The 18,100-nt window shown below is 38.0% G+C and overlaps 1 protein-coding gene across 1 annotated transcript in view; it reads left to right on the forward strand.

Moving 5' to 3' along the window:
• CPLANE1 (ciliogenesis and planar polarity effector 1) overlaps positions 1-18,100 on the forward strand; it is a 137,651-nt gene that overhangs the window by 87,520 nt on the left and 32,031 nt on the right. Inside the window, 3 exon segments of the mRNA XM_032626907.1 lie at positions 6,130-6,279; positions 10,001-10,031; positions 10,817-10,948. Of these exon segments, the coding sequence (XP_032482798.1) occupies positions 6,130-6,279; positions 10,001-10,031; positions 10,817-10,948 (313 nt within the window).

Genomic DNA, 18,100 nt, shown 5'->3' on the forward strand with positions numbered 1-18,100 from the left:
TGCTTTAGGTAGTATAGTCATTTTCACAATATTGATCCTTCCAATCCAAGAACATGGTATATCCCTCCATCTATTTATTTCATCTTTGATTTCTTTCATCCGTGTTCTGTAGTTTTCTGAGTATAAGTCTTTCGCTTCCTTAGGCAGGTTTATTCCTAGATATTTCATTCTTTTTATTGTGATGGTAAATGGGATTGTTTTCTTAATTTCTCTTTCTGATATTTCGTTGTTGATGTACAGGAATGCCAGAGATTTCTGTGCATTAATGTTGTATCCTGCAACTTTACCAAATTCATTGATTAGTTCTAGTAGTTTTCTGGTGGCATCTTTAGGATTTTCTATGTGTAGTATCATGTCATCTGCAAACAATGACAGTTTTACTTCTTCTTTTCCAATTTGTATTCCCTTTATTTCTTTTTCTTTTCTGATTGCCATAGCTAGGACTTCCAAAACTATGTTGAATAAAAGTGGTGAGAGGGGTTTCCCTGGTGACGCTGTGGTTGAGTGTTTGCCTGCCGTTGCAGGGGACACGGGTTTGTGCCCCGATCTGGGAAGATCCCACATGCCGTGGAGCGGCTGGGCCTGTGAGCCATGGCTGTGAGCCTGCGTATCCAGAGCCTGTGCTCCGCAATGGGAGAGGCCACAACAGTGAGAGGCCCGTGTACCGCAAAAAAAAAAAAAAAAAAAAAAAGTGGTGAGAGCAGAAATCCTTGTCTTGTTCCTGATCTTAGTGGAAATGCTTTAAGTTTTTCACCATTGAGTATGATGTTTGCTGTGGGTTTTTCATATATGGCCTTTATTATGTTGAGGTAGGTTCCCCCAGTGCCCGCTTTCTGGAAAGTTTTTATCATAAGTGGGTGTTGAATTTTGTCAAAACCTTTTCTGCATCTATTGAGATGATCTTATGGCTTTTATTCCTTAATTTGTTAATGTGGTTTCATCGCATTGATTGATTTGCATATATTGCAGAATCCTTGCATCCCTGGGATAAATCCTACTTGATCATGGTGTATGATCCTTTTAATGTGCTGTTTGCTAGTTTTTTGTTCAGGATTTTTGCATCTATGTTCATCAGTGATATTGGTTTATAATTTTCTTATTTTGTGGTATCTTTTTCTGGTTTTGGTATCAGGGTGATGGTGACTTCGTAGAATGAATTTGGGAGTGTTTCTTCCTCTGCAGTTTTTTGCAAGAGTTTGAGAAGGATTGGTGTTAGCTCTTCTGTAAATGTTTGATAGAATTTGCCTGTGAAGCCATCTCATCCTGGACTTTTGTTTGTTGGAAGATTTTTAATTACAGTGTCAATTTCATTACTTATGATAGGTCTGTTTATATTTTCTAATTCTTCCTGGTTCAGCCTTGGAAAATTGTAGCTTTCCAAGAATTTGTCCATTTCTTCGTGGTTGTCCATTTTATTGACATACAGTTGTTTCTGGTAGTCTCTTATATTCCTTTGTATTTCTGAGTTGTCTATGTGATTTCTCCTTTTTCATTTCTAATTTTATCGATTTGCGTCCTCTCCCTTTTTTTCTTGATGAGTCTGGATAAGGGTTTATCAATTTTGTTTATCTTCTCAAAGAAGCAGCTTTTAGTTTTATTGATCTTTGCTATTGTTTTCTTTGTTTCTATTTCATTTATTTCTGCTCTGATTTGTATGATTTATTTCCCTCTACTGACTTTGGGTTTTCTTTGTTCTTCTTTCTCTAGTTGTTTTAAGTGTAGGGTTAGATTGTTCATTTGAGATTTTTCTTGTTTCTTGAGGTGTGATTGAATTGCTATAAACTTACCTCTTGGAACTGCTTTTGCTGCCTCCCATTGGTTTTTGGGTCATCGTGTTTCCATTTTCATTTGTTTGTATTTTTTTATTTCCTTGTTGATTTCTTCACTGATCTCTTGGTTATTTAGTAGCACGCTCTTTAGCCTCCATATATTTGTGTTTTTTGCAGTTTTTTTTCCTGTAATTCATTTGCAATATCATAGCGTGGTTTAAGTGGTGTGTTATGGTTTAAGTGGTGTGTTAAAGTCTCCTTCTATTATTGTGTTACTGTCAAGTTTTCCTTTCATGGTTTTTAGCATTTGCCTTATGTAGTGAGGTGCTCCTATTGTGGGTGCGTAAACATTTATAATTGTTATATCTTCTTGGATTGATCCTTTGATCATTATGTAGTGTCCTTCTTTGTCTCTTGTAATAGTCTTTATTTTAAAGTCTATTTTATTGGATACGAGTATTGCTACTCCAGCTTTCTTCTGATTTCCATTTGTATGGAATATCTATTTCCATCCCTTCACCTCAGTCCATAGGTGTCCCTAGGTCTGAAGTGGGTCTGTTGTAGATTGCATATATATGGGTTTTGTTTTTGTATCCATTCAGCCAGTCTGTGTCTTTTGGTTGGGGCATTTAATCCATTTACATTCAAGGTTATTATCCATGTGTATCTTCCTGTTACCATTTTCTTAATTGTTTTGGGTTTTTTTTTTTTGGGTCTTTTTCTTCTCTTGTGTTCCCCGCCCCGTGTAGAGAAGTTTCTTTAGCATTTGTTGTAACGCTGGTTTAGTGATGCTGAATTCTCTTAGCTTTTGCTTGTCTGAAAAGCTTTTGATTTCTCCCTCAAATCTGAATGAGATCCTTAATGTGTAGAGTAATCTTGGTTTCAGGTTTTTGTCTTTCATCACGTTAAGTATATCCTGCTCCTCCCTTTCTGGCCTGCAGAGTTTCTGCTGAAAAATCAGCTGATAACTTTATGGGGATTCCTTTATATGTTATTTTTTGTTTTTCCCTTGCTACTTTTAATATATTTTCTTTGAATTTTATTTTTGTTAGTTTGAGTAATGTGTGTCTTGTGTTTTTCCTAGGGTTAATGCTGTATGGGACTCTCTGGGCTTCCTGGACTTGGGTGACTATTTCCTTTCCCATGTTAGGGAAGTTTTTGACTATAATCTCTTCAGATGTTTTCTCAGACCCTTTCCTTTGCTCTTCTTCTTCTGGGAACTCTATAATTAGAATATTGGTGCGTTTAGTGTTGTCCCAGAGGTCCCTGAGACTGTCTTCAATTCTTTTCATTTTCTTTTCTTTATTCTGTTCCTTGGCAGTTATTTCTACCATTTTGTCTTCCAGCTCACTTATTCGTTCTTCTGCCTCAGTTATTCTTTCATTGATTCCTTCTAATGTGTTTTTCATTTCAGTTATTATGTTGTTCATCTGTGTTTGTTTGTTCTTTAGATCTTCTAGATCTCTGTTAAACATTTCTTGTATTTTCTCAATCCGTGCCTCCATTCTACTTCCAGATTCTGGATCATCTTTACTATCATTACTCTAAATTCTTTTACAGGTAGATTGCCTATTTCCTCTTCATTTATTTGGTGTTGTAGGTTTTTACCTTGCTCCTTCATCTGTGACATATCTTTTTGCCATCTCTCTTTTTTTTTTTAATAAGTAGGATTGTGTTCCTGTCTAACTGGTTGTTTGGCCTGAGGCTTCCAACACTGGAGTTTATAGGCTGTTGGGTAGAGCTGGGTGTTGGTGCTGAGATGAGGACCTCTGTGAGACCTCACTCCAATGAATATTCTGAGGTTCTCTGTTAGTCCAGTGGTTCCGACACAGAGCTCCCACTGCAGGAGCTTCAGTCTGACCTCCCGCTCATGAACCAAGATCCCACAAGCTGCATGTGGTGGCAAAAAAATAAATAAATAAAAATGAGAGAACAATAACAGAGTAAAAAATAGACTAGGAAACTAACAGATATGTTAGAAAGAATATAAAAATAAAAGTATAGTTGAATCAACAGCCAGAAGGTACAACAGTACCACAATAGTAAAAAAGAGAAGGAGGGAAAAGAGGGGAAAAGAAAAGAAAAGAAAAAAAACAACAGGGAAAAGGCCTTGGCTGTGGAGGGTGGGTCCTAAGCAAGGGTGAGGTTTAGGTGGTGGGCGGGGCCAATGCTCAGGACCCACAGGGCTGGAAAAGGCCTGGGGGCTATGGGAGGGTGGGGCTAGGCTCCAGGAACAGAAGGGGCCCAGATGTGCCCCCCACCCCTGGTCTCAGAGGGTGGGGGACCTCACCTGGGAGCCCAGCAGGTTGCCTGGCCTCAAGTGGGCAGGGCAAACGCCCTCCTCTCCTCTCCTGCTCCTCCGGTCCCGGAGGACCTCTCCCGCCTGCCTCTCCTGATCTCCCCGGGTCTCCCTCCTATGCCCTCAGTACCCACGCCACCTGGAGGGGGCTTTGGAGGACAGGGAACCAGCCTGGGAGGAATGATTCTTTAATTTACAGATTTAACACTGGGAATTTTTCATCTGGTTTCTTTTGGAGTATTGCTTCCTTCCCATTCTTTCTGTTCTGTTTTCTAAAACACTTGTTAGAGGTATGTTGGAACTTCTCAGTCTATTTCTTGTCTTTTAATCACTTCTTAATTTCCACCTTTTTATCTCTCAGTGATGTGCTCAGGATGTTTCCTCAGATCTCTCTCTCTTAGTTTACGGATTCTCTCTTCTGCTGTGTCTTCTTTGCTGTAGGATTTTAATTTTGGTGACTACATTCTTAATGTCTAGAAGTTTTGTTTCTTTTTCAAGTCTATCTGTTCTTTGGATGTACTCTGTCCTGTTCTTTTATTGTGGTTTCTATACCTTCTTTCATCAATTTAATTATTTAGTAATATTTTATGCCCTTTCAGATTATTTTATTTCTTGTGTGCATATTCTCGATTGTCAAATCTATATACTGTCCTCAGGGTTCTTTGTGTGAGTTTTAATTTTTTATCATGAGCTTATTTTGTAGGGGGTGGTTCTGCTAGGTTGTATATGTTTTTCTTTGGAGTGTTTTTTTTTTTTTGTGCAGTACGCGGGCCTCTCACCACTGTGGCCTCTCCCATTGTGGAGCACAGGCTCCGGACGCGCAGGCTCAGTGGCCATGGCTCACGGGCCCAGCCACTCTGCGGCATGTGGGATCCTCCCGCACTGGGGCATGAACCCGTGTCCCCTGCATCGGCAGCGGACTCTCAACCACTGCACCACCAGGGAAGCCCTGGAGCGGTTTTACATTTACTTCTGGCTGTTACTGAAGTATAAAAACATGGGGACAAGTTTATATATATATATTTTTGGCTTGGAGTTGCTGTACTACATAGATAGTATAAATTCAGATCCCACATTTGCCTGTAGCAACAAGACAGGGGTTTCTATTTCTCAGAGTTGACTTTTATTTTTCTCCCATCCACTATCCACGGAGATAGAAAACTTCTTTGCTGCTTTTTTAGGGCAGAGTTTTTCTTATCTGCATTTTTTTTTATAATTTTATTTGTTTTTGGCTGCGTTGGGTCTTCGTTGCTGTGCGTGGGTTTCTCTCTAGTTGCGGAGAGCGGGGGCTACTCTTTGTTGTGGTGCGCGGGCTTCTCATTGCAGTGGCTTCTCTTGTTGCGGAGCACGGGCTCTAGGCGCATGGGCTTCAGTAGTTGTGGCTCTCAGACTCTAGAGTGCAGGCTCAGTAGTTGTGGTGCACGGGCTTAGTTGCCCCACGGCATGGGGGATCTTCCCAGACCAGGGCTCGAACCCATGTCTCCTGTGTTGGCAGGCGGATTCTCAACCACTGCACCACCAGGGAAGCCCTCTTATCTGCATTTTATGGACAGAACTGTCCTTCAGCACTCTGAGCCATAGGAAGGTAGCTCAGTTCCCCTCACTGCAATCTGCAGAAACCACGTCTCCTGTTCCTCCGTGGACTATGCCAGCATCATTGTCCATTTATTGTCCAGCTTTGAATTCCTTTTGCTTTTATGGCACCAGAAGATTTCTTTATTTACAGGTCTTGGTTGTGTATGAACCTGTTTTGGTTTTTTTTTTTAAATTTAGCATTTCTCCTTTGTTTTATAACAGGGCATGGGCCTATCCACTGTAGCTCAATCTGAAGTTGATAGTAACTTTAATAGTTTTTTGGGTTTTTTTAACCATGAGGGAATTTAAATTTTAAATATTGTATTAAATTATTTTATTATGGGGTAAATAGAAAGCTATCAGAATAATATGTTGTAAACTTCTAATGTGTCTGTTGCCATGTGGAAGTGTTAGCTAAGTGCTATGTCTTTCCCATGTGATTTTTTTCTACTGTTTTCTTTTAATTGTAATATATACTATGGATAGTGCATTTCCTGACTCATACGAATAAAGAAGATCAAAGGGACAACGAACAGATTTCAGTAATGGAAACTCATCCTAGTCAGAAAAGCTGTGTGTTTCCTTCTGCCGATTCAGCTGTCAGCCTTTCCAGTGACCAGAATTTGACTTCTCCTGGTATCGTTCTTAACTTTTTTCATTTACTCTTATTTTCCAATACTCATACTGAAGAGTACTTACTAGGAATATAATTGTGAAGGATTTGTGAAGCCGTTTTGCAATACTTACAAGTTTCGGGGAAGGGATGTTAAAAATTGTGCTATTCACATGAAGAGCTACGTCATCTTGTCACCTTCATAAGATACACTGCAAGCATGTGTCATATCTCTGTGTAACTTATTAACATTAAATACATAGCAACTGAAGTATTATACCATTATACTGGTATATTATACTATAACACTATAATATTTGATTTTTATAAAAATTAAGAAATTCCAACTCTGTCAATTATGAGAGTTTTGATTTGAAAACAGTAATAATAGCTGTAATTTATTGAGCCTCTGCCATGTGCCAGACATTGTTGTTTTACATGCATTGACCCTGGTGTAAGCCTGACCTGTGACGTAGCTACCATTATTATCCCCATTTTACAGTTGAGGATATTGAGCCTTAGACAAGTTCAGTGCCACCGTTCATTCCATTTCATTTGGAGCTGGCAATTCAAAATGCTATTCCTTGGTCCTGACAAATACTTTGTGTCATATAAATAGCAGGGCATACTAGGGACTTCCCTGGTGGCGCAGTGGATAAATAGCAGGGCATACTAAATATCACAGTTGGACCACTAACAGTGGCTTTAAATATTTTTTTTGCCCTCAGATATTTATGGTCAATAATGATGATTCTACTGAATGTTTACAGTATGTTTTATTACCATTATTAATATAATCAGTTAAGAAATGCTATTTTTAAATGACATTGCTGTTATTTAAACAAAAGCTATTAAGAAGCTGGTTTAAACTTTGTAATTTTTTTCTCTAAGTTCTTTCTAGATTCTGTTTGTATTTCAGTCATCATCACATGGGTATAATCATTTTTACTTCATAGAGTTGTTGAGAAGATTAGGTACTATATAGAGAGCAATTAGCTGAGAATCTGTTTGATTCCTATAGGTTCTTGGTTACCAGTATCTTTCCTCTTCCCTCTTATGGGTGGGGAGAGAATTGAGAAATGAGGTTAAAGAGGCTTTAGTGGGTTCTAGCTGTATCTGAGAAGTCTAAACTCCATTTTGTACTTGGGAATCATTGGTAAGTTCTGAGCGGTGGAGGTTAGGAGGAGGACCAGGGTGGAGGCCTAGGTCGGTTAGTGAGCTGTTAGATTAACCTGACCTGTGCAGTGATGAGGGCCTGGGCAGTGCTGTGGGAAAGGAGAAGCAACAAGAGACATTCTGAATAGGCAGCTGATGATACTCACTGACTAAGTGGTTGGAAAGGAAGGAGAACGTGAATGGCTGGTTAGCATTGTCAGACTAAGAGCAAGGATATCACCAGGTCTTAACGTCAAACTCTAGAGCACCTTCGGACCACATGTAGCATTTAAGGTGATGCAGGGCCATGTCATATTTAGGATTTAGTTTTTGATAAGGAAGTAGAGCTTGCTGAGGGCTTTAGGCTTAAAAAACAGATGTAAGAGCCTTTTACCTAATTATATAGTTAAGACTTAGAGAGTGCATCAGTTTTCTGCAGGAAGGATGGAAAAAGGAGAAAAGCTGAGGACCAACCTGTGAAATGCCACCCATTAGAGAGCAAGGGGAGCCCCCACCTCCAGTGAGGGAAATGGATGAGCAGACTCTGGTAAAGGGATTTTCAAGAAAAAGTGAGTGGCTAACAGTTTCACAAGCCGCCAGAAAGTCAAGAATGAAGACTGAGTTTTTTTTAAGGACTTGAGGACTTTTGGTGTAATATCAAGCGTAGAAGAAGGCAGGTTGGGGACAAAGACAGGCTCAAGAAGCTGTAAGTATAGAAAACTTAAGAATTCTGACAGTAAAAGGAAATGAGAAAAATGAAGATAGAAATGAGATAAATGAAATGAAGTCAAAGATCATTTCGAGTTGGGGATAAATATAAACTCTTATGTTTAAAGGCAGAAGAAAAGGAAGTACTAGGAAAAGAGAAATTGAGAGTACCAGGTTAAGGCGATGATTCATTCAGGATTGTAATAGCTTCTTAAACTCTAAGGCAAGAGGAAAAAACAAGGAGAAGTGTCAATAAATGTCATAACACATGTCAAGGTGGATAAATAAAAATGTTTTTTCTCTAGTATTCAATGTTTAATTATAAATTTAAAAAGAAACCTAATGAGTATTTTTTTAGAAGTGCAGAATTTAGATGCCCTAATGGGTGTTTTCTTCTCCAAGGTTGGCTTCTTGGAAAGATGTACAGTCATTCCTTTACTTCTAGTGCTCACAAATAGCTCAAATTTACTCTTTTGAAATTGACTTTCACTTCTTAGCAAATTCTTCTGAGTGTTCTTGTCAGTGCCAAATAATTTAGTCACTGAGAATGGATTTAATTTTTGTTAACAGCCATAAGTTATTCAGAGGTGTTTCTGATGAATTAGATGATCAGGCTGAGTGCCACTGTTTGGAATTTTTTAAAAAAAGGAATTGTGACTATCGAGGAATGAAGCAGATCCATTGTGTTTAGTAAATTGTGAAGCCTGTCCCAAAGAAAAAGTTCCAAAAATGGTTTGAAAATGAAGTAAGGATAGAATCTTCCTATGTAACTACTTTTTTTTTTTTTTTTTTTTTGTGGTACGCGGGCCTTTCACCGCTGTGGCCTCTCCCATTGCAGAGCACAGGCTCCGGACGCGCAGGCCCAGCGGCCATGGCCCACGGGACCAGCCGCTCCGCGGCACGTGGGATCCTCCCAGACCGGGGCACGAACCCGTGTCCCCTGCATCGGCAGGCGGACTCTCAACCACTGCGCCACCAGGGAAGCCCTGTAACTACTTTTAAAAGTAGTTATTTGAATATAACACTTCTCTGCCTTTTGATGAAAGGAATCTGTTTCATTTCTTAGTCAGATCTTTTATATCTTATTAGCCTATATGTACACCATTATCGAAGAACTCGCAAATGACCAGACTCTGAGAGCAAAGATAATGTAAAATTCTTGATTTGAGGATTAATAAACAAAACAACATGTGCTTAAGAAAGCAAAATTGTTTTAATATTAAAAACATGTGAGCATGGATGATATAATAAAGGATATGATGAACATGGGCCATAAACCAAAAAAAAAAAAAAAAAAGGTGGATGTTCTAAGTCTTAGAGGCAGGGTGGATTTATCTTAGGATAAGAAAATCTTAACAAGGAAGTGTTTTTGACAAGAGATGTCAGGACACTTTTCCCTGTATTAATTCAATTCTCTTTGAGGGTTAAACATACAGAAAATTGAGTAGACCAAGTGTTTTGCTTTAAAGACGTGTTGTTAATATTGGACAAGGTTTAAAAATTATTCTTTGGGGCATATTCTTCCAAGTAAAGGCATATTCTTCCAAGTAAAGGCTCTTGGAGTTAAATTATATATTTTCCCAAAAGTATTCCTTTTAGATCATCAGAAGTTTTTGTTTTTTGTTTTTTTAGTAAATCTCACTCCAGTATTCTAAACTGTTTATGAAGCAAAGAAAGATTGTACCTCCTAAAATGTATTATTCAGAGTACTCTGGATAGAAAAGTAATAATCTTAAAATGTGGGCAATATTCACTACCAAATGGAGGTTTAAAAATATTTCAGTTTCTGTATATATAATTTCTAGATCAGGTTAATAATCGAAAATAGAAAAAATAACTGACCTGAAATTTTTATTAATAGTAATGTTTCTTTTTTTTAAGGTGTGAATAACAGTGATGAATTATTTGAGAGGTAAATATCTTAAGAATTAATTCACAGTTTTACTTAAAGTTAGGTATAAATTATGTGTTCTGGAAATTTTGTTGTTCATATGTATGTAAACTTCTACACTACATATTTTTTGTGGATTAAAGGAATGTAATTCCCATTGGGAATGGGGTATTTTAAGATAGCAGTGCCCAACCTTTTTGGCACCAGGGACCGGTTTCTTGGAGGACAGTTTCTCCACAGACGTCAGGGCTGGGGGATGAGTATTGTTCAGGTAGTAATGCGAGCAGTGGGAAGCGGCAGATGAAGCTTCTCGCTCACCCACCGTGCTCAACTCCTGCTGTGTGGCCCTGTTCCTAACAGGCCACGGACCGGTAGTGGGGTAGTGGTCCACGGCCCCGGGGTGGGGCCTCCTGTTTTAAGAAACTGAGGATTGTTATATTGTATCCCTTACTGTTCAGCATAGGTAGTTAGAATACAGTAGCTTACATTTGCTACATTTTCCTTTACTACGTATGTATTAAATTTCAATAGGCAGGACAGGTTGTTGTCCTAGTTGTCCCAGTTGTCCCCTAGGCCTTATGTTTGCTCCTTTGAGAGTGCATATGAAGTTATCAATTATTGATGATTAGGCTTTTCCACCGAGGATTACTGGAATTAAAGCAATAGAAGGAAATTAGTTATATGTTTACCATTTTTTGTGTTCATTTATACTCTTGGAGAGCATAGTTTTACATGTTCATTTTTGCTTAATGTAATTAAGTTGTAGCTACTGATTTATCTCTCTCACACTGCATTTGGGAATGAAGTGTTTCAGTAGATCCACTCCAGATGAGTGAACTGACTGATATTGCAGACATTATCAATGACCTTATAACAAAAGATGGAGTTTCCAGTGAAGAGCTTGGCTTAACAGAACAACAGGCAAGGAGCATCTCTAGGTAATCACTGAATAATTTATTTTTAACCTGCTTAAAATGTTTATGGTTCAAGAATATTTAAAATTGACCATATTTTAATGTGATTTTATTTTTACCTCTTTATTGGCGTATAATTGCTTTACAATGTTGTGTTAGTTTCTGCTTTATAACAAAGTGAATCACCTATATGTATACATATATCCCCATATCCCCTCCCTCTTGAGCTTCCCTCCCACCCTCCCTATCCCACCCCTCTAGGTGGTCACAAAGCAATGAGCTAATCTCCCTGTGCTATGCAGCAGCTTCCCACTAGCTATCTGTTTTATATGTCAGTGCTACTCTCTCACTTCATCCCAGCTTCTCCTTCCCCAGCTGTGTCCTCAAGTCCATTCTCTACGTCTGCATCTTTATTCCTGCCCTGCCACTTGGTTCATCAGTACCGCTTTCTTAGATTCCATATATATGCGTTAACATACGGTATTCGTTTTTCTTTTTCTGACTTACTTCACTCTGTATGACAGACTCTAGGTCCATCCACCTCACTACAGATAACTCAGTTTTGTTCCTTTTTATGGCTGAGTAATATTCCATTGTATATATGTGCCACATCTTCTTTATCCATTTATCTGTCGATGGACACTTAGGTTGCTTCCATGTCCTGGCTATTGTAAATAGAGCTGCAGTGAACATTGTGGTCCATGACTCTTTTTGATTTATGGTTCTCTCAGAGTATATGCCCAGTAGTGGGACTGCTGGGTCATAGGGTAGTTCTATTTTTAGTTTTTTAAGGAACCTCCATACTGTTCTCCATGGTGGCTGCATGAATTTACATTCCCACTAACAGTGCAGGATGGTTCCCTTTTCTCCACACCCTCTTCAGCATTTATTGTTTTAGATTTTTTGATGATAGCTATTCTGACCCATGTGAGGTGATACCTCACTGTGGTTTTGATTTGCATTTCTCTAATGATTAGTGATGTTGAGAGCATCTTTTCATGTATTTGTTTGCCATCTGTACATTTTCTTTAGAGAAATGTCTATTTAGGTTCTCCACCCATCTTTGGATTGGGTTGTTTTTTTTAATATTGAGCTACATGAGCTGCTGTATATTTTGGAGATTAATCCTTTGTCAGTTGATTAGTTTGCAAATATTTTCTCCCATTCTGAGGGTTGTCGTTTCATCTTCTTTATGGTTTCCTTTGCTGTGCAAAAGCTTTTAAGCTTCATTAGGTCCCATTTGTTTATTTTTGTTTTTATTTTCATTACTCTAGGAGGTGGGTCAATAAGGATCTTGCTGTGATTTATGTCCTAGAGTGTTCTGCCTATGTTTTCCTCTAAGAGTTTGATAGTGTCTGGCCTTACATTTAGGTCTTTAATCCATTTTGAGTTTATTTTTGTGTATGGTTTTAGGGAGTGTTCTAATTTCATTCTTTTACATGTAGCTGTCCAGTTTTCCCTGCACCACTTATTGAAAAGGCTGTCTTTTCTCCAAGTGTATTCTTGCCTCCTTTGTCAAATATAAGGTGACCATATGTGCATGGGTTTATCTCTGGGCTTTCTATCCTGTTCCATTGATCTGTATTTCCTGTTCCATTGATACTGGCACTGGTATTGTGCCAGTACCATATTGTCTTGATTACTGTAGCTTTGTAGTATAGTCTGAAGTCGGGAGCCTGATTCCTCCAGCTCCATTTTTCTTTCTCAAGATTGCTTTGGCTTTCAGGGTCTTTTGTGTTTCTATACAAATTGTAAAATTTCTCGTTCTAGCTCTGTGAAAAATGGCATTGGTAATTTGATAGGGATTGCATTGAACCTATAGATTGCTTTGGGTAGTATAGTCATTTTCACAACATTGATTCTTCCAATCCAGGACCATGGTATATCTCTCCATCTGTTAATGTCATCTTTGATTTCTTTCATCAGTGTTTTATAGTTTTCTGAGTACAGGTCTTTTGCCTCCTTAGCTAGGTTTATTCCTAGGTATTTTATTCTTTTTGTTGCTATGGTAAGTGGGATTGTTTCCTTAATTTCTCTTTCTGATCTTTCATTGTTAGTGTATAGGAATGCCAGAGATTTCTGTGCATTAATGTTGTATCCTGCAACCTTACCAAATTCATTGATTAGTTCCAGTAGTTTTCTGGTGCCATCTTTAGGATTTGCTGTGTATAGTATCATGTCATCTGCAAACAGTGACAGTTTTACTTCTTCTTTTCCAATTGTATTCCTTTTATTTCCTTTTCTTCTCTGATTGCTGTGGCTAGGACTTCCAATAGTATGTTGAATAAGAGTGGCGAGAGTGGACATCCTTGTCCTGTTCCTGATCTTAGAGGAAATGCTTTCAGTTTTTCACCATTGAGAATGATGTGGGTTTATCGTATATGGCCTGTATTATGTTGAATTAGGTTCCCCCAGTGCCCACTTTCTGGAAAGTTTTTATCATAAGTGGGTGTTGAATTTTGTCAAAAGCTTTTCCTGCGTCTACTGAGATGATCATATGGTTTTTATTCTTTAATTTGTTAATATGGTGTATCACATTGATTTTTTTTGCATATATTGCAGAGTCCTTGCATCCCTGGGATAAATCCCACTTCATCATGGTGTATGATCTTTTTAATCTGTTGCTGGATTCTGTTTGCAGTATTTTGTTGAGGATTTTTTGCATCTATGTTCATCAGTGATATTGGTCTCTAATTTTCTTTTTTTGTGATATCTTTGTCTGGTTTTGGTATCAGGGTGATGGTGGCCTGGTAGAACAAGTTTGGGAGTGTTCCTTCCTCTGCAGTTTTTTGGAAGAGTTTGAGAAGGATAGGTGTTAAAACTCTTTTCTAAATGTTTGATAGAATTTGCCTGTGAAGCCATCTCTTCCTGGACTTTTGTTTGTTGGAAGATTTTTAATTACAGTTTCAATTTCATTACCTGTGATTGGTCTGTTTATATTTTCTAATTCTTACTGGTTCAGTCGTGGAAAGTTATACCTTTCCAAGAATTTGTCCATTTCTTCCAGGTTGTCCATTCTGTTGGCATACAGTTGCTTGTAGTAGTCCCTTATGATGCTTTGCATTCCTGCAGTGTCAGTTGTAATCTCTCCTTTTTCATTTCTAGTTTTATTGATTTGAGTTCTCTCCCTTTTTTTCTTGATGAGTCTGGCTAAAGGTTTATAAATTTTGTTTATCTTCTCTAAGAACCAACTTTTAGTTTTATTGATCTTTGCTATTGTTTTCTTTGTTTCTATTTCATTTATTTCTGCTCTGATATTTATGATTTCTTTCCTTCTACTAACTTTGGGTTTTCTTTGTTCTTCTTTTTCTAGTTGCTTTAGGTATAAGGTTAGATTGTTTATTTGAAGTTTTTCTTGGTTTTTGAGGTGAGCTTGAATTGCTATAAACCTCCCTCTTAGAACTGCTTTTGCTGTAGCCATAGGTTTTGGATCATTGTGTTTTCGTTGTCATTTGTTTCTAGGTGTTTTTTAATTTTTTTGATTTCTTCAGTGATCTCTTGGTTATTTAGCAGTGCACTGTTTAGCCTCCATGTATTTTTGTTTTTTACAGTTTGTTTTTCCTGTATTTGATTTCTAATTGATTTCTAATTTTCTGATTTTTTAAGAAACGAATTCAAAGCTTAAAGTAGATTTTTTTCTTTGTAAATATATTTTGTGGTGTGTATGTCATTCCTCCCCCTCCTCCAATATATAGACTGGTTTATGTAACTAATACAGCACATCTGTATCCTTTGAGTTTTCCCAAGGTCTCATCACCCTGAGTACAACATAGATTTAATCCTATTTCTTCTTAGAAGCATTAATGATTTATTTCATAGTACTTTACCCTAAATATGAACCCTTAGAATACATTTTAAATAGCTTTTCCTTGGGACATTAGGTTAAAATGTTTTTCCTTGTAGCCTTTCCTGGGCCCAGAACTCGTTCCTGATAGAATAAAGGCTGCCTCTTCTACTAATGCTTCTTTGGGATACATATGCCTTTTGGCTTATTGATTCATTGGGGGCTGGTTGGGTAGGGTACCCTCTGCCTAGCATGTACGAAGAGTCCAGTCTCTCAGAAGGAAAGCAGGTGTTCAGTATCAGCCACATTGTCTGTATGCATGACCCATCTTCCAGTTAGGATGGTGTCTTCTTCGCATACTTGGTGATGAGTCTGCCCCAAATCTCCGTCTACAGCACCTGTTTTTTTGGGCCACTCTTTTTTTTTTTTTTTTTAACATCTTTATTGGGGTATAATTGCTTTAAAATGGTGTGTTAGTTTCTGCTTTATAACAAAGTGAATCAGTTATACATATACATATGTTCCCATATGTCTTCCCTCTTACATCTTCCTCCCTCCCACTCTCCCTATCCCACCCCTCCAGGCTGTCACAAAGCACCGAGCTAATATCCCTGTGCCATGTGGCTGCTTCCCACTAGCTATCTACCTTACTACGTTTGTTAGTGTGTATATGTCCATGCCTCTCTCTCACCCTGTCACAGCTCACCCTTCCCCCTCCCCATATCCTCAAGTCCGTTCTCCAGTAGGTCAGTGTCTTTATTCCTGTCTTACCCCTAGGTTCTTCATGACATTTTTTTTTCTTAAATTCCATATATATGTGTTAGCATACGGTATTTGTCTTTTTCTTTCTGACTTACTTCACTCTGTATGACAGACTCTAGGTCTATCCATCTCATTACAAATAGCTCAATTTCGTTTCTTTTTAAGGCTGAGTAATATTCCATTGTATATATGTGCCACATCTTCTTTATCCATTCATCCGATGATGGGCACTTAGGTTGTTTCCATCTCCGGGCTATTGTAAATAGAGCTGCAATGAACATTTTTGTACATGACTCTTTTTGAATTTTGGTTTTCTCAGGGTATATGCCCAGTAGTGGGATTGCTGGGTCATATGGTAATTCTATTTGTAGTTTTTTAAGGAACCTCCATACTGTTCTCTATAGTGGCTGAACCAATTCACATTCCACCAGCAGTGCAAGAGTGTTCCCTTTTCTCCACACCCTCTCCAGCATTTATTGTTTCTAGATTTTTTGATGATGGCCATTCTGACTGGTGTGAGATGATATCTCATTGTAGTTTTGATTTGCATTTCTCTAATGATTAATGATGTTGAGCATTCTTTCATGTGTTTGTTGGCATTCTGTATATCTTCTTTGGAGAAATGTCTATTTAGGTCTTCTGCCCATTTTTGGATTGGGTTGTTTGTCTTTTTGTTATTGAGCTGCATGAGCTGCCTGTAAATTTTGGAGATTAATCCTTTGTCAGTTGCTTCATTTGCAAATATTTTCTCCCATTCTCAGGGTTGTCTTTTGGTTTTGTTTATGGTTTCTTTTGCTGTGCAAAAGCTTTGAAGTTTCATTAGGTCCCATTTGTTTATTTTTGTTTTTATTTCCATTACTCTAGGAGGTGGGTCAGAAAGGATCTTGCTGTGATTTATGTCATAGAGTGTTCTGCCTATGTTTTCCTCTAAGAGTTTGATAGTTTCTGGCCTTACATTTAGGTCTTTAATCCATTTTGAGCTTCTTTTTGTGTATGGTGTTAGGGAGTGATCTAATCTCATACTTTTACATGTACCTGTCCAGTTTTCCCAGCACCATTTATTGAAGAGGCTGTCCTTTCTCCACTGTACATTCCTGCCACCTTTATCAAAGATAAGGTGTCCATATGTGCGTGGGTTTATCTCTGGGCTTTCTATCCTATTCCAGTGATCTATCTTTCTGTTTTTGTGCCAGTACCATACTGTCTTGGTTACTGTAGCTTTGTAGTATAGTCTGAAGTCAGGGAGCCTGATTCCTCCAGCTCCTTTTTTCGTTCTCAAGATTGCTTTGGCTATTCAGAGTCTTTTGTGTTTCCATACAAATTGTGAAATTTTTTGCTCTAGTTCTGTGAAAAATGCCAGTGGTAGTTTGATAGGGATTGCATTGAATCTGTAGATTGCTTTGGGTAGTAGAGTCATTTTCACAATGTTGATTCTTCCCATCCAAGAACATGGTATATCTCTCCATCTATTTGTATCATCTTTAATTTCTTTCATCAGTGTCTTATAATTTTCTGCATATAGGTCTTTTGTCTCCTTAGGTAGATTTATTCCTAGATATTTTATTCTTTTTGTTGCAATGGTAAATGGGAGTGTTTTCTTGATTTCACTTTCAGAGTTTTCATCATTAGTGTATAGGAATGCCAGAGATTTCTGTGCATTAATTTTGTATCCTGCTACTTTACCAAATTCATTGATTAGCTCTAGTAGTTTTCTGGTAGCATCTTTAGGATTCTCTATGTATAGTATCATGTCATCTGCAAACAGTGACAGCTTTACTTCTTCTTTTCCGATTTGGATTCCTTTTATTTCCTTTTCTTCTCTGATTGCTGTGGCTAAAACTTCCAAAACTATGTTGAATAAGAGTGGTGAGAGTGGGCAACCTTGGCTTGTTCCTGATCTTAGTGGAAATGCTTTCAGTTTTTCACCATTGAGGATGATGTTTGCTGTGGGCTTGTCATATATGGCCTTTATTATGTTGAGGAAACTTCCCTCTATGCCTACTTTCTGCAGGGTTTTTATCATAAATGGGTGTTGAATTTTGTCAAAAGCTTTCTCTGCATCTATTGAGATAATCATATGGTTTTTCTCCTTCAATTTGTTAATATGGTTTATCACATTGATAGATATGCGTATATTGAAGAATCCTTGCATTCCTGGGATAAACCCCACTTGATCATGGTGTATGATCCTTTTAATTTGCTGTTGGATTCTGTTTGCTAGTATTTTGTTGAGGATTTTTGCATCTATGTTCATCAGTGATATTGGCCTGTAGTTTTCTTTCTTTGTGACATCCTTGTCTGGTTTTGGTATCAAGGTGATGGTGGCCTCGTAGAAGGAATTTGGGAGTGTTCCTCCCTCTGCTATATTTTGGAAGAGTTTGAGAAGGACAGGTGTTAGCTCTTCTCTAAACGTTTGATAGAATTCACCTGTGAAGCCATCTGGTCCTGGGCTTTTGTTTGTTGGAAGATTTTTAATCACAGTTTCAATTTCAGTGCTTGTGATTGGTCTGTTCATATTTTCTATTTCTTCCTGATTCAGTCTTGGCAGGTTGTGCATTTCTAAGAATTTGTCCATTTCTTCCAGATTGTCCATTTTATTGGCATAGAGTTGCTTGTAGTAATCTCTCATG

The sequence above is a fragment of the Phocoena sinus genome, chromosome 3 (genome assembly GCF_008692025.1).
Source record: "Phocoena sinus isolate mPhoSin1 chromosome 3, mPhoSin1.pri, whole genome shotgun sequence".
Lineage (NCBI taxonomy): Eukaryota > Metazoa > Chordata > Mammalia > Artiodactyla > Phocoenidae > Phocoena > Phocoena sinus.